The following is a 27,121-nucleotide window of genomic DNA, read 5'->3' as shown; positions in this document are numbered from 1 at the left end:
TTTAGCCATACCTGTAGACCCCACGGGCATTGGTTGTTTGCGCTGGTCGAACCGCATAACGTCACAATGTCAAGTCACAAGAAGTAAAAATATCACACGATCTGACATCTTACGATATCAATAACCCGGTAAATGTAGCTGGGAAATCATTGTACCGCGAGAAGTACTGTGCTACGCTATATATAGAGGTCATATTGGCTCCACAATTTCAAGTCGTGCTGTCACGTGATGCCATGACGTCAAGGGACGTCAATTTACTTGTAATATGTAGCGTAAAAATTTACGCCACGTGACACAGGTCGCATAGCGTCGTCGTGTGACGTGGTGCTTCAGTGTAATGTTTCGCGAAAGTGTGACGTGATATCAATTGCCACACTCTCAAGTGTCATGACGTTACAATCTTCCTGATAAATATAGCGGGAAATAAATCTCTGCTAAGTGGCTCTCGTTAAAGCCACTTTAAAGTGGTAGAGATACTGCATTGCGTTTCACGGAGTGTCTAAGACAGGCGACTTTTTTAGGCTATCGCTGCGGAAGTGCGGAGAGCTGGAGCCCCGAGTTCACGTTCAAGATGCCCCGAGTCGGGGACTCGCTCACATTGGCTGTGTACGGAGACCTAGGCACCGTCAACGCCCAGTCGCTTCCAGCGCTTAAGAGCGAAACCCAGGGCGGTCAACTCGATGCCGTGCTCCACTTGGGTGAGTGCCACTGGGTGCTGCTCTCCCGTGGCTTCTATTTGCCCCTCCAAGCACGTTGTCCAAGCCAGTGCTGGACTCTAAAGCCGCGGTCGGATTACTTATATAATGCCAAAACAGACTGCAGGCCAGTGTTGCGGAATCGTCACACCAAATTTATTCCAACTTTTTTTCAGGCAATGCTTAAAGTATTCTACCGGTGGCAGGGGTCTTTGTTGTGCCCCAATAAGAACTAACTGCCCCCACCCCTCCCCGGGCATAAGAACATGCACAGATGCGTTGAAACACTCACAAAGCGTTCAGCTACGTCAGCCGAGCGCTACAAAAAGCACGCCCTAATAATTCACGTTGCACCCATGGGTTTCGTCAGGGCCGGCCCTACATCATCAAGTGCCCTGGGTGAACTCCGGCCAATGCGACCCCCCCCCCCCCCCACCTTTTTTGTGTTTATACGCCCCTATCTAGTGTACTTTTTTCGCCGTTAAGCTGAGACAGCAGCCAATGCCAGAAGCACGAGAGCGCAAGGTCTCTGCTTTGAAACGTTCATCTGTAGAACGAGCACTCGCGCCAGAAATGCACGTCTCAGAGCCAGGAGCGCGGGCAAGCTCGCGCTTGAAGCTTTGGCTCTAGTCTCAGCTTAGGGGTACCCGGAGTATAGGTACGACATCACGTTTTGTAAACATATGGGTGGTGGTCCAACAAGATCGTTTTGTGTGGCGAAAACCACATTCCAAGAACACAAAAGCTAAAAACAAAATCCAAAAGGTGGGCGCGGCGGCGCCTTCCCTTCGATGGTGCACTGGGGGATCGACAATGTCGCCCAGCCCTAGGGCTGGCCCTCGGTTTAGTTTTTAACTTCTCCGCTAGGGCTGCGACGGTTGGATCAACTTCTCAAAGGGTTATAAAACCCCCGTCAGAATCCGTGGGGTGTCTGAGATCCCCGAAACCACCTTGACTTTAAGCACTGATTCGGGGAATCAAACCTTCTGATAATCCCATTCATTTCAACACATTAGAATGAAGGCCACCGGGACCATTTCCACTCCTGGAATGGAGGAGGAACATTTCCATTCAATTTTTATAGTTTCTAAACTTGAAAAAAAATGGCTTTTGACAGCTAGGATGTGTTGCCGGAAAAGTCAACATAAAGTTGATGTCATTAATTGCAGTGACTCCAAAAGTACGTCAAATGCTTCCTCAGTGCACTCATTTTACCAAGCCGAGCGATATAATTGCACAAAGCTCTTCGTGGTACTTGGCGTCACTGCAAATATCAATCGCGCAATCAAGCGTAACTAGCTCGCAGCTGTCGCCGAAAATTAGAAACACACATGTTCTGCGCAAATGGACCTTGTACACTCTCCAGATACACAATCAGCGTGTTCTTTGTTTGATAAGGCCCTAAAAATTTCTTGTTCGTGCTTAAAACAAGGATCTATCTTGCCCTAGGCTTTGAGCTCCTGTACAACACCACATCTAGTAAGCTGTTCGAAGCGACTCCGCGTACACCTATTCCAAATGTTCGTGCATTCCTGCAAGCACACAAAATGCCTGACAAAGTGCAATCGCTACGGTGCCAGTACGAGAGACTAATGGAACATATTATGGTACCTGCCATAAAACGTATACTTTTAAATTTGTTGTACAATTCTGGCGAATGGACAGTATTCAATTCAATTCTTTATTTTCACTACGCGAACATTTGAACATCTGCTGGGACAAAACCTATTCATCTAGTGGAAAGAATAAAACGGGAAGAGGACTAAACGCACACGGGCATTATCCGTCCGCTTCCCATTTTATTTTTTCCTCTAAATGAATACTTAAGCCAGCATGCTCGTTACGTATATTAAAAACTGCATGCAAATCACACATGGTTACACCAGTCGCTTTGTCGCGCCCCGCGGAGCGAGGAATGACATCCTGCTCGTGTACGTTCGCAGCTGTTCAGTTTTGTATGTTTCATAGGGGCGCGTTACTTTCATTCTCCGAGAAAGATGAGCCAGTGAAACAATCAATGCGCCAGTTACCATCGTTTTAATGATGCTCTTTTAAGGGCAACACTGACCATGCGATAGCTTTGCGCCAGCAGCCCGTAGACTCTGGCTGAATATCGACACAGTTCGTATAAGAACCGAGCTCCTTCAATTCCGGGCGATTTCCATTCCCATTCAATTCTGGCGACATTCCATTCAATTTCGTCGTCGCGAAAGTGCACCATAGTTCCCTAATCATTCCCATTCCTGGGTGCGAACACCTCAACACTGCCGCAGACACTGCCCGAGGCACTGCCCAAGGCTATCAGATTAATTAAACAAAAAAACTTTCAGTTTTTTTTTTTTATTTTGATGAAGAGGAAGACCAGCGAAGCTGTGCTCTGGTGGGACGACCTCAAGGACAACTCCTTGGACGACCTCAAGGACGGCGGCTAGAGGACGACGTCTAGGATGACCTCATGGACGACTTGTAGGACGACCTCGAGGACGACACCTCGAGGACGACGCCTAGGATGACCTCAGGGAAGACGCCTGGGACGACCTCGAGGACAACTTCTAGAACCACCCCAATTACGACTTCTCAGACGACTCCGAAAACGACGCCTAGAAGACACGTTTTCTTCGGGGGCAACTTCTAGGGGGACGCCTGGATAAATTCAGCCTTTCCGTTCTGGTGAAAACCAGAGTGAAAAGGGTGGAAAGGTTGCCGCCATCTTTGAGTGACGGCGGCGACCAGACAATCGGAATGCCAGTTGTCTGGTTACCGCCGTCGCTCATAGATGGCGGGAACTGTTCAGAGTTTTGTGTCGACATTTATTTGGTGACGGACACGAAACTGGGGAAACTAGCCCTGAACAGCTCCGCTGTAATTATCTGGAAACGTGTTCGAAGCACGCATATGCACAAAGGATACATGGTAAGAAGATGCGTGAGGCATGTCAGCAGATAATTATGGCATCATATCTACAGGAAAACCCTTCATAACCTAAATTCCGAGAGAAGGAAAAACAACAGTCAAGACGGAACTTTCCGTTTTTTGATTTCGCCTTGTCTCAAAGCATAGATTATGACGTTTCCTAACCAGCTTTCCTGAATACTTTCGCTCCTTGGAAAACCCTTCTTTTTTGTATAATGCATGAGCGGAGCGACTACAGTTGAAAGCCCCTTGACAAGTTTATGCTTTTTTGGCAAGTCGCGCCATGTGCAGAAATGAACGAGGCATCGTGTGACCTTTGCAAATTAGTGACGGCAGAGCACTAAAATTAGCAGCCCTTGGAAACAGATAACGGTGCATCACTTGCTCGCTGCACCTATCACTTTGCAGTAAATGGCGTTATAGATATGAGATATCGCGCACTTTTTGTCGAGTCTCAGGTTCGACTTCAGACCGTGAGTTTGGCGAACTTGTGGACTTTTGACGAAATTCGACGAAGTTAGTCTTCTTGACCGTTGTTGACAAACTTCAACACTAAAATGCCATAAAAAATGCAGTTAGTTATTTATTTTTAAGAACTATTTACCAATACTAATACAAACTAAAAACAAATTTATAATCTTTTAAAGGGGCTGTGCAACAATATTTGGTGGGAACGTTTCTTCCTTTACAACATCTTACTGGCGCTGGTGGTCTCTAAGAATACTCAAACGCAACGCCACTGACCAAGAAGCGTCTTCGTTGCGGTGGAATTCCAACGATTAAAGCGCACCTTTCCTTTCAGTCTCTCTTCCGTAAAACTTTATGACGGAGCTGCGGTGACAATGCAAAATTTGATAACGTAAAGTTGGGATTAAAGTACACCCAAATGGCGATATTTGAATGCGGAGATTGGGCCCAAGAATTGCGTGAGCGCTCGATTCAGGCTCGTGATAATTACTAGCTCGAGAAGCATTCGGGTAGTGGCCCGTGTCCAATCGCTGCAACGACGACTGTAGCCGAGCCATAACAATGTCTTAAACTCAGCGCGTGTCCTCTGCTTTGCCAACCCCAGCGCGCGGCTATGATCAACACTGGCGGCATATAATCGGCTCCAGATCACGTGGCCGCTTCTTCTGGCTGCGAGTTGAGGGAGTGAACGCTGCTCGTTTTTCTTTAATTTTTTTCAGGAACTCCTATTGCGTGGGGTGAAAAACGAACGCATGTTTCATAGGTCATTAACGTCAGGGAAACGTTCTAAGCGGTATTTGCGCAAAGTACAAAAATTGTTGCATCGTCCCTTTAAAGAATAAGTTTGTTTTTACTGCGAGAAACAATATATTCAATACATAAAACAGATCTCCCCCGCGGAGCGCCGTGAACGCGTCCACTTTTTTTTTTAAAATCACTAGTCAGTAAATATTTTCTTAAACATCGTGTTAAAAAAAAAAAAAAAAAAAAAACGCTTCGAGTTGGAGATTTCGTAGGCTCCCCATATTATCTCAGTGGGCAATCTCCGGAAACGTGTTTCCCCTAAAAGCTGGGATGGGAACCCATGGTTCGAAGAGCCATCTTTTCTGGACGCTGCTGCGCGCCTTGGCAATAGCAGTTCTCACCAGTTCAGAGCGCAGCCTCAGCATGTTGAAAGGTGTCGCTTCGAACGATACGTGTTAAGCTGCGGGGGTTGATGCCGGAGCTCAGCGCGCTGCAGCAGCACTAATTGCCAGTTCTCCGTCCGAGTTGATTCAGTGACGTTGCATAACAACTTCACATCATAAAAAAAACAAAAAAAAACTATGCCGTTTATGCACAGAGAGTCGCAGAAGAGGCTCTTTCTGAGAGTTATCATAACCGCTGTATTGTTGAAAGTTCATAAGCTCGAGCTTCGAGCGATTCGTCGAAATCTCCCAGGCAGCACAAAACGTCCTGAAAACGTCGAGAAATGGTCCCGAACGTCCGTGACGTCCCGCATGACTTCAATCACGTTTTTTTTATGTTGAGGTGACGTCCTTATATAACGTTCCATTAGAGTCCAATCAGTGACGTTGTGACGACGTTGTATTTCAACCAAAACGTCGTCAACGCTCCGACGACGTCGATGCACGACGTTCTCACAACGTCCAACGCTCACATTTCTTTGATGTTGAACTGAAGTTCATAAATGACGTTCCATTATCGTCCTGTCCGTGACGTGCTGGCGACGTCACGTTTCAACTTTAACGTTGTCATCGTCGCCACGACGTCAATACAAGACGTTTTAGCAACGTCGAACACTCACGTTTCTTCGAAGTTAAAATAAAGTCCAGGGTGGGACATTACATTATTGCCCCGTCAGTGACGTTTCAGCGACGTTGCGTTCACACCTAAATGTCGTAAACGTCATGCAAGACGTGCTGGCAACGTCGACCATTCACGTTTTGTTCGACGTTTTTAGATTTTCCAGCTTCATCTCCAGCCGCAGAATCACTGGTCAAGGTGGCAGTGCTCAAGAGTCGCAAACAAAACTTAATTTTTGAGAGGTTGAGAAAGTTAAATATTTATACATTAATTTACGTATTTCAAAATGCTATTAATGGCACGTTCATGACGCCAGGGAGGGAATTTACAAAACTCAATGTACACGGAAGAAAAAAAATAATATGAAAGCATGTTGGGAATATCATTCCTTTTAGATGTGATTGTTATAATTTTGGTTTGTTTAAAATATTATTACGAAGCCCATGGCGTTTAGAACGGATCGAATTGTGCCATTCTTCCAGTTCGCACGCGCGTTGTCGTCTTTCACGGGTCCTAGGCCCTGGCACGCGCCTCAGGGGTGCAGCTACACTATCCCCTCTCCAGGTGATTTCAGGCCTGCATCCTTTCCTAGGAGCATCCATACTGCTCCGCGACCTCCTGAGGTTGTTTTAATGTTCGTCAATTTCTCTTCGTATTTTGTAACCCATGCTCACCTGCGCACAACCGAAAAATTCGCATCAACATCACAGTTCATACACAACACCAACTTCCAGTGCCTTAGCGCTTTCGGTAAATCGGGGCGCAAAGTCTTGTCACGTGACTGTCAGTACAGATCTGGCTTTCGTTGCCACTGGTGACGTACCCAAACGAAAATCGCATGCCAGCACACACTATATCAGAGCACAAATTCACTCCACACTTGCGCATTTTTGGAGTTGACTAAAAAAAAATAAATAAAATGCCCGGCAATGACGAAATCCGGTAGATACTGTCAACGGTTTGTGGAAATTGATATTCATGATCAGGGTTGCCAGGTGTTTGACCTCCAACCCGCCAAACATCTGCGTGATATAGCCCAAAAATAGCCAAATGTCGATCCAGAAAAATAGCCCAAAAGTAGCCAAAAAAACTTATCATTTAAAACGTTTATTTTGAGCAGAAAAGACACATAATACATTTTTATCCATAAAATCTCCCAGAAATGGCGTCCCTTGCACGTTCGCCGAACTTCGTGAAACGCTTGTACAAGCGCATGACAACATACCTTCCACTGTAGTGGGACGACGTCACGGACGACGTCAGAAAGACAACCTAAAGAATGCGCAGAACAGGTGCTGTCACTTGTTGAGATGGAGGAAAAACAGCACATGCTTGCATTCGGAGGTAGTCAATTGCACAAGGCGCGCAAAAAGAAGAGGAATTTGTTCGCTGTCGCAAACTTACCAGGGTTAAGGGACTGAAGCGCCAAATGTTCACGTAGCCCAACCTGGCAACCCTGTTCATGATGCCAACCCCTGAATGGCTCAGATGACGGTCCAAAAAGCGTTCAAGTCCAGTCCGCACTTACTTGACAAAAAAAAAAAAGCAAAAAAAGTAAAAGGAAGAAAAGAAAACAAAAAAAAACCAGCCGGCACGGCGCGAGAGAGAGGGGGAAAGGTAGGCAGAGGAGATGCCAGTTGCATCTTCATAGAGCCCCATGCGATGCGTCGGGAAACTCGGCAAGAAGAGGGCGAAAGAAAAGGGGGGAAGATAGTGACGACGAACAATTGACAAGCGTAAGTTCCGGGTGCACGTATTAGCGAGTTTTAGTAGACCGTGTTTCCCGCTCCGCTAAGCCCCTCCGCTACCCGGAACTCTACAGCCAAGGCCATCGGCGCGCAGGCGCAGTGGCGGTTTTTTCGTAGCGGAGGGCTAGCGGAGCGGGAAACACGGTCTACTAAAACTCCCTATTTTCTCAGTCGTTCCCAAAATATTTCACTGAATTTTCTGTTCTTCGAATTGGCCCAGAGAGAACAGCTCTGGGACCCGGTCCAGCTTTTTCCGAAAGCCAGTCACTAGCACCGGCCGTCACGTCTACAGGTCTACGAGGCAGGCTGCTATGTAGCCGTGATTTTTTTTCGAGTCTGCATGCAGTGTAAGTGCTGCGATTGGATGAGTCGTTCAAGTCGCCCCTATGAAAAGTCGGTGATCGCCGAAAACGCCGTCGTATTCAGTCACGGCTCGAGGACCTTTTTAAAGGCCATAACGATTCACACGTTGAATCGTACTACTGCTCGGATCAAGGTACGTGTGAGGATATGAATGATGCCCCCCAGAAAACAAGTGGCAGTGCACATAACGGCGCGTCAAGTCCAGTCTCCGATCAAGACCCTTCAGATGCCTCCGACGATCCGAATCAAGAACTTCCAGCGGACGGGATCCCGCTTCTGAAACCATTCCCGTGCACGCAGCGAGAGTACCAGCTATGTGCGATGGGGCGGCTAAAGCACGCGCTTCAGCGCAATAATCAGAAGCAGAACGAGGTAAGCGGTGGAACATTCCGCGCTGTGTGACATCGTCTTTGCTCATTTATTTACGTGAATTTGTTTGTTCTTTTATATCTTTGAGGCTGGCACATCCAGGGACGTCTTCTGGAGGCACTCCGTATTGCATCTCTCATCTAAAAATGCTCAAATAAACAGTTCGTACCAAACCTGTGTTTTAGTTACTTCCTTCATACTTGCATGAGAGCAACTTGCCTTCGCAATAATACTGAAAAAATACTTTTTTTTTTTTTTTTTTGGGGGGGGGGGGGGGACAAAGTTTTCCCACGACGGCTAGGGAACGCAATTTGGAAAGGTTTCTCGACGTTCTGTGAACGTCGTTGGTAGTCCGGATGTCGTAAACACACGTATCATAAACGTCGAGGGAGGACGCGACGGCCCACTGAGACGTGGCGTGCAACAAACGTCATTTGGAACGTCCCCTCGACATTCTGTGCACCTTTTCTCGCGGACATTTAAAGGTTTCATCGACGTCGAAGGAAGGTAACGTCCGGACTTTCGACGTTTTACGACGTCACGTTACAGACGTCTTCGACGGTCTTTCGACGTGTTCTTCACGTTTATGTGCTGCTTGGGCTACGTCTTTCAGAAGTGTGCAACATAAAATTACTCCTATGCCAATTACTCGATTTGGTTTGGGCCCGTATTCTGAGCACCTATACATGGCTTTCACTGACGTTACATCGCATACTTTTGACCACCATGTAAGAGGGAGAGAGGGAAGCTGGCTTTTGTAAGATTTTTGAGTGACGGGTTAGTCTTCTTTAATCGTCCGGGAGAAGAATAGCGACGTCTTTGCAAATCCGGGAGGCACAAAAGGGAATTCTGGTAAGAGGGGAGCGCCGTCTGCCCCTTTTCTCTGGTAATAATCGGAGCGCTCCTTGAATGACGTCACATACAAGTCATGTATAGGTCAGTGTTCGGCGAGGACTCCGATCTACTCCCATGCCTCGTGCGCTAGGAATGGCGACCACCAATGCTGTCTGATTTGCTTTTGAAAAGTTTCTATTGTCTACTATGGGAAAGCATATACTGGTAGAAAGCGATATGCTAAAGGAGGTTCACTAGTTCGATGCTTCTAATAATCAAAAAACTGAATTGAGGTGTGTTTTAGTTTGAACATTTGAAGCACACGTAGTTCATACCCATAGTGAATCTTTCCTTTCAGTGGTCAACCTGCACGCGTTCATGAAATCTCCTTTTACCATTAGCATAGTCTGATTGCTGAGGCTCATAGATAAGAAACATATTTTTATTTACTTTACCTAAGCCTTAATGTACTTAGTATGTTTTTCCAGCTATAAATTATGTTTATTAAAAAGTGCTCAATTAGTGTACTTTTTCTGTGAGCTCAAATTGGTTTAATTCACTTTCCAATTTCTGCCTAGACACTTTGCGGGAATTATATTTGCATGAAAGAATGCTGTCTTCAAATATAGTTTGATTTGTTCGGAAGAATCTAAAATTTCGGTCGGGTTATTTCAGTTTTCACTATTGTATGTCTGCAATAATTATTTATTTGTCCGATTTTCAGGTGACTTCGCTTATGACCTGGATTCCGTACGTACATTATGGAAGTTTTTTTCTCTACTTCTGCGATTGAAGACTTCCGAGATTGAAAATAATGTTCCCGCTTAACTGGGACATCTTTGGTGCTTAGCTTATAAACGTTTCCAAACTGGAGATGGCCGAACCAGTGTTATGTTGAGCACGTGACGCATTACGCGCCACATGATGACAATGTCATTAAGTCTATAGTCAACACCGGCTGAAGGATCACTCAGGTAGATTCTGAGATCGGCTGTTTATAGTGATAACTCAATCTAAGCGATCTAAGCATCCTAAAACAATTCGTAATTACACTCACGGGCGACGGATTTTCGTATTAAAATCTAATCAAAGATTGTGACACGCCCTTTTTTCTGCGCCTTGGAGCATACACCAGGGGGCGCAATCAGACAGCGTTTTTAAACAGCAATTACGGTATTACGTCTCCTACGACCAAACATTTCAAGTCTATGTCTATATGTAATACACAACGCTCTTAAAAAGTCTAATATTAGTAACGTTCAAAATCTCCACACAAATGCCTATTTTCTATCGTTAAGGTCTATGGAGGTGGCGGGGACCCCAGTGCGGCCTGCTTTAGAGAAAATAGTGCCTGCTTATTTTTACTGCTGTGAGTTTCCTAGGATGTCTTGCAATCTAGAACAGGTAATTTTATTAACTAAAGCGAAATAAACAATACGCCATAAAATACCATTCTATTAAAAGCACTTCAGCTTAGAAACCTCAGCTTGGTGAGTCTTGAGCCTCTTCTTACCTCTCCGCAGCCAATGATACTGCTGCAGTAGCCGAAACTGATCCATTAGCTTATTTGGGGTGAATAGTAAATCATAAAATTGAAGCAAAGCACAAGGAGGGTGGAAACCCGAAGGTTTTATTCTGAAGAGCGGCGCTTTTCGACCGCCGACGCCGGTCAGAAGCTGGTCACGAGCTGCCAGGTCACGAGCCTCGGCGCAAGGCATGCGCTTCTGGGCTCGTCAGTCTCACGCGCGGAGCGCGTGGATGTCCGAGTACACAACATCTCTTTCCCCCTAAAAATGCAAGCGATCCGGCGGCTGTCGCTTTCGCCTTGACCGTCTGGGCAACACAGGGTCTGCCAGCTCTGTTTCGGACCTCTCAGGGGAATCGCCGGCGCTGTCTTCCGCTACAGGCTGCGTAGGTAAGACAGGTTCCGTTGCTGGGTCCGCTTCTGATCTGTCACCGGAGCTGCCGGCACTGTCCTCCGTTGTTGCCTGCCTCGCCAGCTTGTCATCCGCCGTTGGGCCGTCGGTCTGTTGCGCGTGGCTGTCCTCTAGCTGCGTTCGCAGCGTCTCTTCCGCGTCTCGCTGTCGCAGCTGGTCCACGTGCCGCCGCTGTTGTCCATCTGGCGTGTTCAGCGTGACCATCCGCCTCCCTTGCGTGGATGTTACCGTTCCCGGTAGCCACCTTGGACCCCGTCGATACTGGCGTGACCAGAAGTGCGTTCCCGGATCAGGTAGCGGTGATTTGGTGATTGAGGACGATGGGAAAGTCACGGCGTGCTCTGGTTCTTGACGGCTTGGGAAGAAGCTGGTTAGTCTCGTCCTCGGTTGGTAGCAAGCAACAACTCAGACGGCGATTTGCCGTCCTTGACAGGAGTGCACCGGTAACGAAGTAAAAACTTGGAAATCCGGTTTTGTAGAGTGTCGCCTTCGTTTTTCTTTAGGCCTTCTTTAAGAGTGCGAACAGCCCGCTCGGCTAACCCATTCGACTGCGGGTGATATGGTGCGGTTGTCAGATGACACGCGTGGTTTTCTTTCAAAAATCGTGCCATCGCCGCGCTTGAAAACTGCGGGCCATTGTCCGATACCAGTGTTTCAGGGAGGCCGAAGTGAACGAAGATTCCTCTAAGGACATCAGTGGTTGTGTCCGCTGTTGCCGTCTTCATTGGGACAGCCTCAATCCATTTGGTGTCCGAATCAATCAGGACAAAAACCATGTGACCGTCCATAGGACCGGCGAAATCCATGTGCAGACGGCACCAGCGTTTGTTAGTTTCTGGCCACTTTGATGGAGCCTGAGCCGCGGGCATCGGCCAGCACTGCACGCACTGCGGGCAGTTCTTTGCAAGTCTCTCAATTTCTTGGTCTAAGCCCGGGTACCAAAAAACTGTCCGGGCGAGACTCTTCATTGCCAAGATTCCGGGATGGGTATCGTGTAGCTCCTTCAGCAGGCACGCTCTCGCAGTTGCCGGGAGAATCCCTCGATGACCCCAGTAGATCAGATCGTGGCACACAATGAGTTCATGCCTTCGGACAAAGTACGGCTGGAAGGTCTGCTGATCCGTGCGCAAATGTGGTGGCCACCCGCCTTGAACCCATCTCTTTACTTGCCGGATGATCTTGTCCTCGATGGTCAGGGCCGCCAACTGCTGTGCAGAAAAAGTTCGGTCGTCTAAGTGCTGACTGTACAGCACGTACTCCATAAGCTCGCTATTGCTGCCATCCCCTTGTTCCGTCAAAGGCAAGTGACTAAGGGCGTTGGCTATACCATTCTGCTGCCCCTTCCGGTACTCGATGTCGTACTGGTACGCTGAGAGAAGCAATGCCCACCGTTGAATTCTGGCCGCCGCCATTTGGGGCATCGGCCGCTCCGGATGAAACAGTGCCGTTAGTGGCTTGCGATCGGTCACCAGTGTGAAGCGGTTTCTGAAAAGATAATCCCGAAACTTTAAAACTCCGAAGACCCAGGCCAGTGCCTCCTTTTCGAGTTGAGAATAATTGCGTTCCGCTGATATCAGTATCCTTGAAGGGAACGCTATCGGGAAATCCCTTCCGTTTATGCGATGTGACAGCACCGCGCCGAGTCCGTCCGGTGATGCATCACATTCTAGCCGCAACTGCTTCCTGGGATCGTAATGGACCAGAAAATTTGCGTCAGCCATAGAGCGCTTCGCCTCTTGGAAGGCCCTCTCCTGGTCTTGTCCCCGCCCCCATGATGCACCTTTTGCCAACAGCCGATATAGCGGAGCCAAGGCCGTTGCCAGGTTGGGTAAACATTTTGCATAATACGTGACTAACCCCAGGAAGGATTTCAGCTGGCTTACCGATGTCGGTCTCGGCGCTGCTGCCACTGCCTCGAGGTTGTCTCGCTGAAGGTGCAGACCCAGGGCGTCAATCTTGTGTCCCAAAAACGACACTTGCTTCTCTCGGAACTTGCATTTGGCTTGGTTCAACTTAAGGCCGCTGTCCCGTAGCCGCTGAAACACCTGTCGGAGTGCCGATGTATCGTTCTCTTTTTCTGCGACGATGATGTCATCCAGATATACTTTAACACGTGGGAGGTCGTGCAGAAGTGACTCGATACGGTGTTGAAATAGGGAACGCGACAGAACAGCCCACGACAAAACAGCACGCGACAAAACAGCACGGTCAAAACAGCACGCGTCAAAACAGCACAGCGTCATAACAGCACGGCGACAAAACAGCACGCGTCAAAATAGCACGCGACAAAACAGCACGGCGCCAGAACGGCACAGCGACAGAAGAGCACGTGCCAAAACAGCACGGCGTCAAAACAGCACGACGTCAAAGCAGCACGCATGTAAAAAGGCTGTCATAGGTAGCGTTATATGAAAACAAAACAGAACGCAAAGAAAAAGAGTTGGACATTGCGTGGCATTATTTAGCAGCTAGTGGAGAAACAATAAAAAAAAAAGTACGCTGGCGGCGACGGCATCGCACTCAAGTCAGTGTCCCGAGTGCTGCTGCTGTGTGATTGCTAAAACAAAAAAGGTAGCAGTAGTTACTACTACTTAACGACGAAGGGCCTTGATCGAGTGGAAGCCGGTGAAGCAGTAAAATGCCGCAGCCTCAATGCTCTGGCCTTACACTGCAGCATGGGCTGAACACACCGTTGCCGCGCACGCTTTCTGTTTTTCCTTTTAACAAATAACGACAGCACATTGCCGTGCGATTGAATTATTTATTGTAGGCGATATCACCAGCAAACTTGCGCGTTAAAACGAGCAAAAATGCTCGAAAAAATTGCGGTGGCTTAGCTCGGCTATGCCAGGATATACGTAGTGTGACCTTATGCGCAGAAAATGAGACGCGCTATCAACCGGCTTCGGTGCAGCGTCAGACTTGGCTACTGCGCAACGGAGGCGCACAGCTGGGCACGCGGTGGCGCCAGTGCGTCTGCCGCGGCTATGACGTCACTCCTCTGGAATGCGCAAACCGGCGAGGTGGGCACGGCGGCTCCGGCGCGCCAGCTGTGCACCGTGTGACGTCCCTGCTCCTCACGCATGCGCAGCACGGAGCACGGCTCATTATGCGAGCCACGCGAAACTTCTCAACCTCGGCCAGTGCAGCTCACGCTACAAACTAGCCAGAATAAGCACCAGCGGGGGCTTCGGTACTGCCCAGGGAACCCTCATGCGCGCATCGAGTATTCTCCCCTTTCCGAACTTGCTTCCAAAAGAACAGATTCGAAAAATTGGCCGTCGACGAGTTGGCTTTCAACGAATTGGCCTAGAACCTCAATTCCTTTACAATGCCTTATTTGAGACATGCATTTTTTAACTTCAAAAGCTATGTTTGGGGTTCAGAGTTTTCGGGTTAAACCGAATATAACCGGTAAAAGTACGCCGAATTCATTTGTCCAAATTCGGTCCTAACTGAAAACGTTCAGTATTTTCGAGGGTGTTTGGAGTGGTGTGTGTGTGTTGGGGGAGGGGGGGAGGCGGGAGAATGTGACTCATACCTAGGGTTTGGTGTTACCCGCCGGTAAAAGTTTCGTCTATTCCGATTTATCCGATAAACTCTGAATTTCGATGTGCCAATCCCCCCCCCCCCCCCCCCCCCCACATACACGCATATATATTTTACAATTAATGGTTTAATCAGCGCATAGAGTAAATGGTCCTGGGAAAATGCCACCACACATATCCTTCCAATTTCGGTCAGAACAACAGGTCACTGTGCTATCGGGTCAAGACAAAAGTCACTGTTTATGTTTCCGGTTTGGGTCATACTATTTGTGCCTGAGAGGAAGGAGAGGTTGTGTTTCTGTAACCGTGAAAGCTATAGACCATAGAAATTACATAAAGTGGGGAAGAGAACAGTTGAAACTTCTCTATTTCATCCTTTTCCACTCTGCCTCTCGCGGCCGCGAGTTAGGTTGATGGAATAGCATGGAATGAATACAGGCTTCCCAGCAACTACCTCCAGTAGGATATTGATTTTAAGGTATCGACCTTTATCGAAATAACACTTGTGTGCCACTTTTGTTCTAGGACAAATTAGTATTGCCAGTAGTAATGGCACCAACGCCAAATCCATGTGAAGAAAATATTAATTGATACAATCGCGTTTTTTTTTCTTTTTTGTCCAGCATGCGTTTACATTTGGATATTATTTGTTTATTTTTAATAAAAAAAAAAACACTGCGCAATTGAGCTCCGAATTTCAGAGAATTCGGAATCAAACAAAAAGAAACTCCGATAAACTACGAATTTTTGGCAAAAAATAAGCTCAGAAGAACACCCTCCGAACTTGACGAAAACTAAACTCCGAAAACACGGAACCCTACTCGTTACTGTCCTTATTACCACTTCCTTTCGAAGTTTTCAGCTTGTCTGCGAGATCGGTTCAACTTTCAACCGGGGGCGCAGGGGTCTTCAGGAAGAAATCTGGTTTTTCACCTGATAGGTATTTGTACCGAAGTTTTTGTTAAAAGAAGAGAGTTTAGTCGTGAAATCAAACAACGGAAATCAAGAGCGTCCGTAAATGCCGCGCATTGTTTAACACCCCTAGCTTCCGTCTACTAGAGGAGGGCATAAATACGAGTGTTTTAATGTCATTCTCGCCGTCGGCGCGAATTTATCACCTCTCGCAGTCGTGAAAATGGGGGAAAGCGCATTGAGTACAATGCTTGCTAATTTCTCCATCTTGATATTTGCCTCTCCGACCGAAGTGGTACTGGATGTCATGCTCGTCCTGCGTACAAATACGATCACACGACAATAATTTCAGTTCACGATAAGGCCCCAGTGCGTGTTACAGAACTGGTCGCGTCGGCTGCTAAAGACGGCAACAAATAAGAAGACCAGTACCTGGTACTCAATATACATTTTACACAAACGCTTTTAATTATTGCATTTTCGTTAGTATACTGTTTTTTGTCAATAAACCTAATATAACTGAGAAGTTTATGAGTCTACAAATATTCACCGCAATAAACCGAAAACTTTTGTTTGGAATAAAAACCAAAAAAAAAATGCGCGGAATTTCAAATAATAAAAACCGAAAACGCCGAACCCTAGCTATATTGTCAATGTCATGTTTTGACGCTGTGCTATTTTGTCGCTGTGCTGTTTTGACGTCGTGCTGTTTTGACGCAGTGCTGTTTTGACGCAGTGCTGTTTTGGCACGTGCCCTTCTGTCGCTGTGCCGTTTTGACGCTGTGCTGTTTTGTCGCGTGCTATTTTGACGCGTGCTGTTTTGTCGCCGTGCTGTTTTGACGCTGTGCTGTTTTGACGCGTGCTGTTTTGACCGTGCTGTTTTGTCGCGTGCTGTTATGTCGTGTGCTGTTCTGTCATGGTGCCGTTGAAATAGGGCTGGGGCGGACGCGATGCCGAAAGCCAAACGGTTGTAGCGGTACAAGCCTTTGTGCGTGTTTAACACAGCCATCTTACGAGCCTCCTCGTCGAGGGGAAGCTGATTGTACGCATTGCGTAAATCGAGCGAGCTGAATACCTCTCCACCGTACAGTGATGCAAATATGTCGTCAATTTTCGGCAGTGGATACTGCTCCAGGTGCGTAGCAGGGTTGACCGTTAGCTTGAAATCGCCACACAGCCTTATATCACCGTTCTTCTTCGCCACCGGCACAGCTGGTGTAGCCCACTCTGAAATACGGATCGGGGAGAGCACCCCATCTGCCACTAGACGGTTGATTTCTGCCGTCACTTTTTCACGAAGTGCGTATGGCACCGGACGCGCCTTGCAGAAGCGGGGGAGAGCACCTTCCGTCTTATGTAGGCTCACGGGTGGGCCTTCTCAGCAGCCCAACTTTTTTTCGAAGAAGTCAGCAAATTCCTCCAGCATTCTTTGCACCGGGGCGTCTCCGCGCAGCACGTTCACATGAAAGGGCATTTTCACTTTTAGCAAGGACGAACCAACGTCTTCGAACGCTTGAATCGTGTTTCGGCAACACAGTAAGGGTCCTTCGCAATCTACAACGACCAGAACGCTCCTCACTAGTGCTTTCTCGTGCTGGACCCTCATGGAAATTCTACCGAGCACCGGCAGAGGCCCTAGGAAGCACGACAAGCGAAGGGGAGTCTTTTCCAACGCAGGCCACCACTTGCGATGTCTCTTGAAAACGCTCTTGGGTATCATGCTCACTGGTGATCCCGTATCCACAAGCATTCGCAGCTTCCGGTCTTCCCACAGTAAGTCTTGTTCGATCGGTCTCATGATGTCTCGGTTAGACGAACTGTGAGCGACCAAGGCGTGGAGCATCTCTTCCTCGCCGTCTTCGTCGTTATCTGAATCTTTCAGCGCGTACGCTCCTTGCCGAGTAGCGCGACCCGACGAACATACCCTCGCCAAGTGCCCCTTCTTGCCACACTTGTGACACACAGAGCTGCGGTTTCGGCACTCGTCCGTCGCATGATGTGCGTCGCATCTCCAACACAACGTGCGTGGACTGACTGTGCCGCCGCTGGTACCGTGTCCGCTAGGACGCCGATTGCCCCGTCGATTTTGAACAAAATGCACACCGCCCGCTCCGTCCCCGGAATCGGTCTTCCGCATTGCCCGGGCGTTCTCGGCGGCTGTCTCCGATGACATTGCAAATTCTTCCGCCTCTTCCAGGTTCAATTTCTTACGCGTGAGTAAGAAACGTCGTGCCTCGTCAGTCAGGAACATAATAGAATCAGGAACATAATAGAATGCGCGTTACCTTTCCTAAGTTGTCAGTGAATGTGTAGAAATCTCTACGAACGGCCATCCTGAAGGTATATTGTGACACTATTTGCTAGTCCTACCCATACCTCTGTTTCACATTTCCGGCACCACGTCGCTCAAGTCTTCGCACGAATATGTACGTTCCAAGTGAATTCCAGCCAATCAGGACTGTTCTTTTGTGTAGGCGACGAGTCGGAGCTAGTTTTAAGCATGGGCTGAGAAGCATTAACAACAATATGGCTCCCGGTAATAACCCTTAAGCTGAAGTCGGCGATGTGACGCTGGGCATACCTAAGCAAGTGGATGATATCCTCAGCAATATAATTCCAAGCGTCATTTATTGTTCATTATGTGCTCATGAAACCGTTCTTCAGCGAGCGACCTTTGTGGATAACAGCGACTGGTTCACCAAGCATTTCCCGGAAGTGGAGGCTGAATTGGACTTTCTAAGTTTTGCAGAGCCAAAAGAAGAGTCCCACATCCGAAGCACGCATTTGCGGGAATGGTGCGCATGACGCAGGGGTTCCATTCTGGGGCACTCCTCGCATATTACGTTTTGCTGTGAAAAAGTTTGTTTCATAAGGAGAATTCACTCGCATATTTCCCCTTGTGAGCATATCTCTTTCGCGATTCATTTTTCGGCATGCTGATTGGCTAATGGCAGAATTTCATTGACAGGATTGCGATAAGATTCTGGGGTCTCAGAACAAGTTGTGTTTCTTAGGATGTTAATCACAAAAAGATAAATTTCGCAAAACCCAACAAAAAATTGCGCTAGAAGCGCGCAGTGAATAATAAAAACTTCCTGTATGTTCCAACCTGTAGTGTTTACCACGTGACACTTAAGAGAGCGAAGGAAAAGGGGTAGAGGGTAGCGTAGTTGCTCGTCTGCCCTCGCCCGCTTGACTGCGTTACCTCCGTCGCAACCAGGATCGCCTTTTTTCGTCTGGTGCAAACGGGCTTATACAGCCAGTTCCCGGAACACATTTCGGCGCCGCACAAAGTGCTGCACACATCAAAAATTGTTCACCGACGTGAGTACAGTAAACATCTGTTAAAATGATCAAGGCCTGTGCAATAGAAATTTGGAGTCATCCCAGTGTAGATCGAGTGAAGAAAGATTAGACCCGAACGCTGCGTCGACCTTCGGCTTTGACTCGTGTCCAATCAAACGCTTTGAAAGACGCTCGGCATCAGGCTCGGGTTTAATTTTTTTTATTTACATGGAAACTTGCACCGCTGTTTTGGCACTATTGCAGGGTACTTTGTGTACAGAACTTCCTCGTTACTCTAACACAAAGAATGGCGCAAACTCATTGCCGAGTTGGTGCCAATTCACTGGGATGACGGTTCGCGATGGAAGAGGGCAATGCAGCAGGGTTGAAAGATGGGCTACATGGTACTGATTCATCTTAAAAGAAGAAGCGCACAAAAAACAAGAACAAAAAAGAAGGCACGTGCGACAGACAAGCGCTCACTCACAACTGGAAGTTTAATACGGCTGTAGCCCTATTAAACTTCCAGTTGTGAGTGAGCGCTTCTCTTTCGTACGTGTCATGTATTTCGTCCTGGTTTTTGTGCTCTTCTTATTTTATGATGAAGCGGACGATGCTCTCCGGCCTTGATTGTTCGAGGTGATGTTGGTACACTTGGCAAACTTCACACGGAGAGCGTTGAATTGTGTCGGCCATGGTGCTTTTCTTTTTGCAGAACGACGGGTACGTCGGAGATGCATTCATGCGTCAAATCGAACCCATCTCTGCCTATGTGCCCTATATGACTGCTGTTGGAAATCACGAAAGGAAATAGTGAGTACGAATATTCTAGGCAGAAACACTGCAAGTTCGGCGGACAGTCCAAGCACACAAAAGTCTCACCAGCCACTCGCCGCACTCATTCAATCTAAATGAGTGTCAAGTAGTGCTCACACTCTCCATCTTTGTCTTCCCAGTCTATTCAGTTAAAAAGGATACGATTGGAAAACTTATGCTAAACAAATCGTTCTAACTGCACCTTTTTAGACAATGTAATAGGCTTCCCGCCCGCGTCCCCCAAAGAAGAAAACCTAACCTATTGTGAAGAAAGGTAAAAAACACAGGCGAGCTGGTGAATGGTATCCATAATAAACCTGAGACGAAGGAAAAATAAAAAAACGGACAGTACAACGAAGACTTCGTTGTACTGTCCGTTTTTTTATTTTTCCTTCGTCTCAGGTTTATTATGGCTAACCTATTGTGGTTTTCATTTGCCGCAAAAATGAAGTAAGATTTGCCTAACACTCATTCTCAGCCCTAATGTAGCGATAGAAAAATGGCAGAGTTTAAGAACTAAATTTAATCTAATTAAAAAATAATATGTAATTTTTTTTTAAAGCTCAATGTGCAAATTTATCCCGTTCTTTTTAGTTTGCTCTATTCAGTTCGATGTATTCGTTCGCGTCGTCGGCCACCCTTTTTGCAATCTAAAATTTTTGAGAATCGCTTCTAAATTTTGAACAAAAAAACGGTTCGCTCTAAAGTATTGGCATCCGGTTCGGACCCCTAGAGCCCCATTCCGCACAAAACTGAGCGTTCGGGAATAAGTATATACGTTAAAAAGACAAAACTATATTAAAAAAAAAAAAAACTAGCTTGTTGAGGCAAAAACCATGCAGATCATTTCCACGATCTTGTAACATACTTATTACAACCTCATAATTTACAAAAAGAAAGAGCGTTGAAAAAGTGCCAAATACGTACATACATATCAGCCACAAAAACTAGCTTTAATAATATGAAAAATTGACTCGAGCGGCCACTGAAATTGAATACTCAGTTTAACAGATCGCCGTTCTTTAAAAACACAACATTTGGGACGTTTTTGCCACTTTCACGTAAACACTCTTCATACCATGGTTTTACTTGAGTCCTGTTTTTTTTTTGTGACGAATAATAGCTCGCTTTGTTTTCAATCCCGAAGCAACTACTCCCACTACGCCAGCCGTTTCACGATGTTGCAGCAATCTGGAAAAATCAACAATTTCTTTTACAGGTGAGTGACTCGACTTGTGTTTGTCTTGTTAGTAAAATTAACGCATGTTTAAGGTATGGCACCACCAAGGTGAAGGCATTTGGTAAGAAAGGTCAAGAAAAAATAGCGAGCCAGGTGTCAAGAGAAAAAACAAGAAGAACAATCAATTTGTAGCAAATGAAATGACAAGAACAGGAGAAAAACAAACGTCCAAGTAAGGACTGCTTTTCTCTACTCATTGTATTCCCACAACACTGAGTAAAAACCTCAATACAAAAATTAAAAAGAAATTTACAGAAATTAGTTTCTACATTTTTAACATTTTGATACTTTTCTATAAGTTTATATTTATTATCTAACACACTCTTCAGCCGATAATATCATGCCATGATAATTATTTTTAGTTGCAATAGCCTTGATTTAGAAATTAATTTTTGTCGTAATTGAAATATCTTTATATATGCTTCAAATAATTGGTACATACTCTGAAGAACTCGGTACCGCTGTTATTTTAGTCTGGAATCCAGCAGAGTATTCAATAATTGCCCATGATTTTTTTAATACAAAAAATAAATTCAACGCAAAAATAAACATACGCAAGACGGGATATCTATTACTAAAATTATGCATTTTGATATTGATTCTGAGTACGTGGTCCATTGGTGGTTTAACCTAACTGGCCAAAGTCGCAAGCCAAGCACTGCTATATTAAGTTTCTATTTACGTTTTCTTTTTATGGTGCGTAATAGACGAAGAATAATTTTATTGTACCTTCGTTTATGGCTTTAATGAACTTTTTCTGTTTCGAACATTCCATTTTGTATGTTCCTTAAAATAATATTTAAAAAATACCGTTTCGCATTAAGTAAAGTTGTCAGCGTTTTTGTGATATCGGTGACATCCGGTAATATATATTCTCGTCTGCGAGCATAAAGAGGTAAAAAAAATGATTTAGTTTAGTTCTTTATTGACTAAACGTGACTGCAATTGCAAACAAACCATTTCTTTAATGTTTATTGTAGTTCGCTTTCATATTTAGTCGTTGTTATTTATTTTAAACTGGCTTACACGAATAAATTATTCGGGTGAAACGTTTTGTCGGCAAGTCATCAAATATTTCAGTTTCCCTTTCGTTCAGATCTCCACTAAGATTTGCAACCACCGCGTATTCACAAATGAAACCTTCAGCAGTTCTTTTTTCAACGGAGGAGGTGAACACTGTTTTTTTTCTCGAAGTTTCGGAATAGTATATATGGTGTAGATTCAGCGCAGTAAACCTATCATACTTAAAACATTACTTTTGAAAAAAGTGTACCATTCGTTCTGCTATGTGATCCCATGAGTTTTTCTGAAGGCGTTGTCAACTAATCAACAAACAAAAATGGATAAAAGTAAAGGGAAAAAATGGCGAATACAAGACAAACAAAAATGTTTTGTCTTGTCTTCATTCTTTTTGCCGCAGAATTTTTATTCCTGCAACTTACCAGCATGCTCTAATTTGTCGACACAAATAACAATATTCCTATATCCCCTTTAAGAACCGTCTCCCTAAACAGCAGACAGCAAAATCAGTTTACCGACGCTGAGAAGTAAGAGTCGGTAAGCCTGTCCAAGCATAGCATGTGTTTCTAGAAGGCAAGATGCCAGGCTGCTTTGTAATAAGTCGTCTGTTGTTTACGTTGTAGAAGGGCAGTAAACAGAGGGAAAAAAACGGTAAAAAAATGATGCACATGTACAAGAAGGGCGATCACCAGAAAGCGCGCAGTTCACTAACTTGCCACGCGTTTTTCAGCACTGCTATTTCTTACGATCATTTACCAACTAAGCCCGGAAAAATATCTTTTTAGAGTAGAAGATAAATTTAACCAGTCCTGGGCCACGCATCACGCAGTCGTTACCCAAAAGTCGCAGTCCTATTCAACGTTCTTCCAAATCGAACCACGTAGAAGGAAGACTTGCTTTCCCTCAATACTTAAAGCAGTGTCTGCAAAATTTAAACTCCGGGCGCATACTAATAATGCGATGCCGTCATGAGGAGCGTGTGATGCTATAAGATTATTCTTTATTTTACTCAACCGAGACCGGTTGTTATGTGATGGCGTTTTCCAGGAGCAGATTTCTACACCTTCACCTTCAAGACGGAGTCACACTGTGCGTACGTCATACAAAGGACACAGTGTTTGTGGCTGGCATGATGGGGGTTTGGTTCCCACATATTGTCACGAATGAAATGGTGACGAAACAAAGATTAACTGAGGAAACTGAAATGTTTAATGGGGCGAACTTGTGCCCAAAACAAAAAGGGAACAAAAGATTACAGCAGAGCTTAGCGGGCATCGAAGTCGGCGTAACAGCAGGATCGAACGCTGGGGCGAGACTGCCTGCGGCTTTCCAAGCGCAGTTCCTTTTGTAGCCGCGTGGGTCTCTGGAACATTCGCTATAGAACGTTCTGCGTGTAGAACATTCGTAACTCGATCAGACAAGAAAGTTCTCGAATTTACGAGAATGTCAAGTAGAAAAAATAATTAAAAGTGCTTTCCGCTGCCTGGAATCGAACCCAGATCTCCCGCGCGAAAGCGAAGCACGGTAACCATTCGGTCACGCACGCGCTCGCTCAGCGACGCGCGCGGCAATATGCATGCTTTGATTGTCTCTGAAATTAGGCCTATCCAACCATCCTAAAATAAACGGGCCTCACTGGATAATAGATTACGACCGTTTATGCCGTTTTAGTGTCATCTTAGTTTCCAAGTAGAATACCAGGTGGGACCAAATCCGACGTAAATTTGTGCAGCTTTTTTTACTCCAATTGCAAACTATTAACTCTAAGAAAAAAGATGGTCTCACAGGACTAACGGCAGCATTTGGTCCGCTGAACTCCCATTTGCTCCCCGAAGAGACCATCTGGTTCGAGCAAGGTACCGTGCGCGAATGCTGGGAACTAACTGCACTAGACCAGGACTAACCGAAAGGCGCGTGGGCGCAAAAGCAGCCGCGGGTGCAAAAGCGCAGGAGCAAAAGCAGCGAAAGGCGCGGGGGAGCAAGAACGCGGGAGCAAAATACGTGCGGACAAGATGGCGGCGTCTGCTTCATCGCCGATGGCCAGCCTTAGCGAGACACTTATTGTTTCGGAACGCAGGGGGAGGTATCCACGGACAGTCGTAGCATCACAAATTGCAAGAGGGGGAATGTTTAAAGGGACACTGACAGGGTATTTATGCTCGCCGAGGTTTTTAGTTGTACGTGACATATGAGAGCTCAACTACCCAGAACAGAATTTGCGGCTCGAAATTCGGTTTCTTTCCGCCCGAAAACCGCCGATCAAGAACTGGCCGGTTCGAGTCTCGCTCACTCTCTTTTCCGCGGTCACGGGCCGTTTTCTAAGGTATCGATGCGACCACCAAATTTAATCAAAGTCGTGGGTCACTGAACGCACACACTCAATATTAAAAATAGAAAAAAATATAAAACCCATTTTTTGTGGCTTCTAAAAAGCTGTAAATACCTTGATTGAAAAAAAAAGTTCCACAGACAACCGGAACCATTCTGTGCGTTCGTCGTTTCGCGTATCGTGGGACTCGCGGAGACGGCGATGGCAGCGGACGACGGGCGTGGGACCTCTATTTCAGAACTCGTTCGCGGTACCGGCGAATTCTGTCTACCGTTAAAAGAGAAATTTGGGACTGATCAAAAGAATTGGTATTCATCCCGTACGACACGCCCGGCCACCAAGCCGATTTGCACGAAGACGTCGCCAAGCCGTCGCTCCCTTCTCGTGGCTGAAGACATCGCTCGCGCAAACGTCAAGCACGACGTGTCTACTTCGAGTTGAATACGCACGCGTACGATTTCTTTACTAGGTGCGAATGTCCCCAAAGCGTGATGTTTCCCGACCTCGACCCGGGAGTGCTTTTGCTAGAGAAAAATCGACAGCAAACTTTCCAACTTAGTTTGCCGGCTGAATTGTTACTCAGGAAAGAGATCCAGAGAGTAGTGATGCCCCAGTAGCTCAATGGGAAAGACGTCCGGTTCAGACACACCCCCCTTCCCCTAGTCCCACTGAAAATGCATCGCACAAAATACGCGGTCTACGCTGCAAACATGGTGGCAGAATTATCTCCGTACACACTTCAAGCATCTTTGCAGCTTGTTTGCTTCATACATGCCTCGGACAATATCTTCACACTGTCTCCTGTATGGTGCATTGGCATTCTCACCGCGACCTCAGGGTGCGCCCAACACGAGCAAGGGTTCGATCCCCCGTGAAACTTTATTTTTTTTAGAGCGCAGCTCTTAGGTGCCCGTTCCCGGCTTGAGCGGCGTCGCCGTCGCCGTCGCCGTCGCCGTCGGCGTAACCAAGGTCATCCCAAGGTCACGTGACCCCCAAGGTCACGTGACCCCTCCAGGTCACGTGACCCCTCCCAAGGTCATCTCAAGGTCACGTGACCCCACGTGACTCCCAAGGTCACGTGACCCCTCGAGGTCACGTGACCCCTCCCAAGGTCATCTCAAGGTCACGTGACCCCACGTGACCCTTTGAAGCTCACGTGACCCCTCTGAGGTCACGTGACCCCCGAGGTCACGTGGTCTCCTCCCCAAGGTCATCTCAAGGTCACGTGACCCCAAGGTGACCCCCACGTGACCCCCAGGTCACGTGACCCCTCTGAGGTCACGTGACCCCTCTGAGGTCACGTGACCCCCGAGGTCACGTGACCCCCCTCCCCGAAGTCACGTGACCCCCCCCCCCCCCCCGAGGTCACGTGACCGCCCCCCCGGAGCATATTAAAGAATGAGGGGAGGAGGAGGGGTCTACCCTCCCCTCAGTACCCTTCACTCCTCCTCCTCAAGAGCTGCGCTCCAATTCGGCGTTACAGCGATTTGTAAACGGCTTTCACTTTTTTTTTCAAACATTTTCCGATGTTTACATATCTTTTTTTTTTTACGATCATCACTGAAGAAACAAACAAAGAAATAACAAACAAATGTTGTGGACGATACTTCGCTGAATTAAATGTTATGGGATTTCCGTTTTCACACCTGCGAACTCAAAGTAATCACTTTCCACAAAATGCAAGGAGCATATAAATCAGGTAGCGTCCGCTTTCCGAGGTGCGCGTATATGTTCTACAGGAATTGCAGCCAGCCATTGGTCCCGATCCCGTTGATCTTTCGGAAACTCTGTCGCACAATGCCACTTTTTTTCGGATGCAGGACATGTGAGCCAGCTCTTCACGCAACATCTTGGGTGTATTTTTTTTGGAGCCGATCATGGAAATTCACCACGGGCACTCACGACTCGTCTCCAACTCCTCAATGTACAAAACAATTCATCTTGGAGTACAGAACAACGAGCGGAACAAACATAACTGCAAAAGAATCGCACGGCGAGCAGTTCCCGGACGCCGCATTGCACGCCGCATGTCGTGTCGTCTGCTACGGAGAGGAGAAAAAAAAACAAAAAAAAAAACGCACGGTCGGGTGTAGCCACGTGACTTCCGCCACTCACTCTCTTCCCTCCACTTCTCCGACCTCCGTCGTGTTTCGGTTTCGGTTTCGAGCAGTTGCGTCTTTTGACTTTATTAAAAAAATACGCTACTCTGTTGCAAAATATTAATAGGGTAGTCCTCCGACACCATAAGAAAGCGCCCGGCAAAAAATAAAAAAAATTTTTTTGGGGGGTGTCAGTGTTCCTTTAAGGGCTGAAGCTGACTTTATAACGATCGCAGCCTCCGTACCAGCACGTCGTGGAAGCCGCCGCTAACTAAAGCGCAGCCATTGTTGATGCACTGGCCATGCGGCTTTTATACATTATTCTGGCGTTCTTCTCTTTGCATACTTTCTAACGTGCTTTGAAAGCGTTTATATTTTCTTTTTGGTACGTAGAAAAATGTTTTTACCACTTAGCACGCGGTAAAAACGTTTCCATAGACAAAAAAGATAAATTTTGGTTTCTTTTCTTTTTGTATTCTTTACAAACTTTTTTTTCGCAAGACGTATCGACCATCTAAGTTTCCCCGCAAAATTTAGTGAAGAGACGGAATCGGAATCCCAACCCACCTTCCCTTTCCTCTTCCTCCCCTCTTTCCTTTCCCTTTTACACCCCCCCCCCCCTTCCCCTAGTCCCACTGAAAATGCATCGCACAAAATACGCGGTCTACGCTGCAAACATGGTGGCAGAATTATCTCCGTACACACTTCAAGCATCTTTGCAGCTTGTTTGCTTCATACA

The 27,121-nt window shown here is 46.6% G+C and overlaps 1 protein-coding gene across 1 annotated transcript in view; it reads left to right on the top strand.

Moving 5' to 3' along the window:
- Positions 1-527: 527 nt before the first annotated feature.
- LOC8034211 (acid phosphatase type 7) overlaps positions 528-27,121 on the top strand; it is a 46,055-nt gene continuing 19,461 nt past the window's right edge. Inside the window, exons 1-4 of the mRNA XM_029995674.2 lie at positions 528-698; positions 9,921-9,946; positions 19,594-19,691; positions 20,842-20,913. Of these exons, the coding sequence (XP_029851534.2) occupies positions 572-698; positions 9,921-9,946; positions 19,594-19,691; positions 20,842-20,913 (323 nt within the window). The 5' untranslated portion in view covers positions 528-571. The remainder of the gene's footprint in view (positions 699-9,920; positions 9,947-19,593; positions 19,692-20,841; positions 20,914-27,121) is intronic.

The sequence above is a fragment of the Ixodes scapularis genome, unplaced genomic scaffold, assembly GCF_016920785.2.
Source record: "Ixodes scapularis isolate PalLabHiFi unplaced genomic scaffold, ASM1692078v2 PGA_scaffold7__128_contigs__length_106722199, whole genome shotgun sequence".
Classification (NCBI taxonomy): domain Eukaryota; kingdom Metazoa; phylum Arthropoda; class Arachnida; order Ixodida; family Ixodidae; genus Ixodes; species Ixodes scapularis.
The sequence above is the reverse complement of the archived record's forward strand: the minus strand, read 5'-3'. Positions and strand labels throughout refer to the sequence as shown.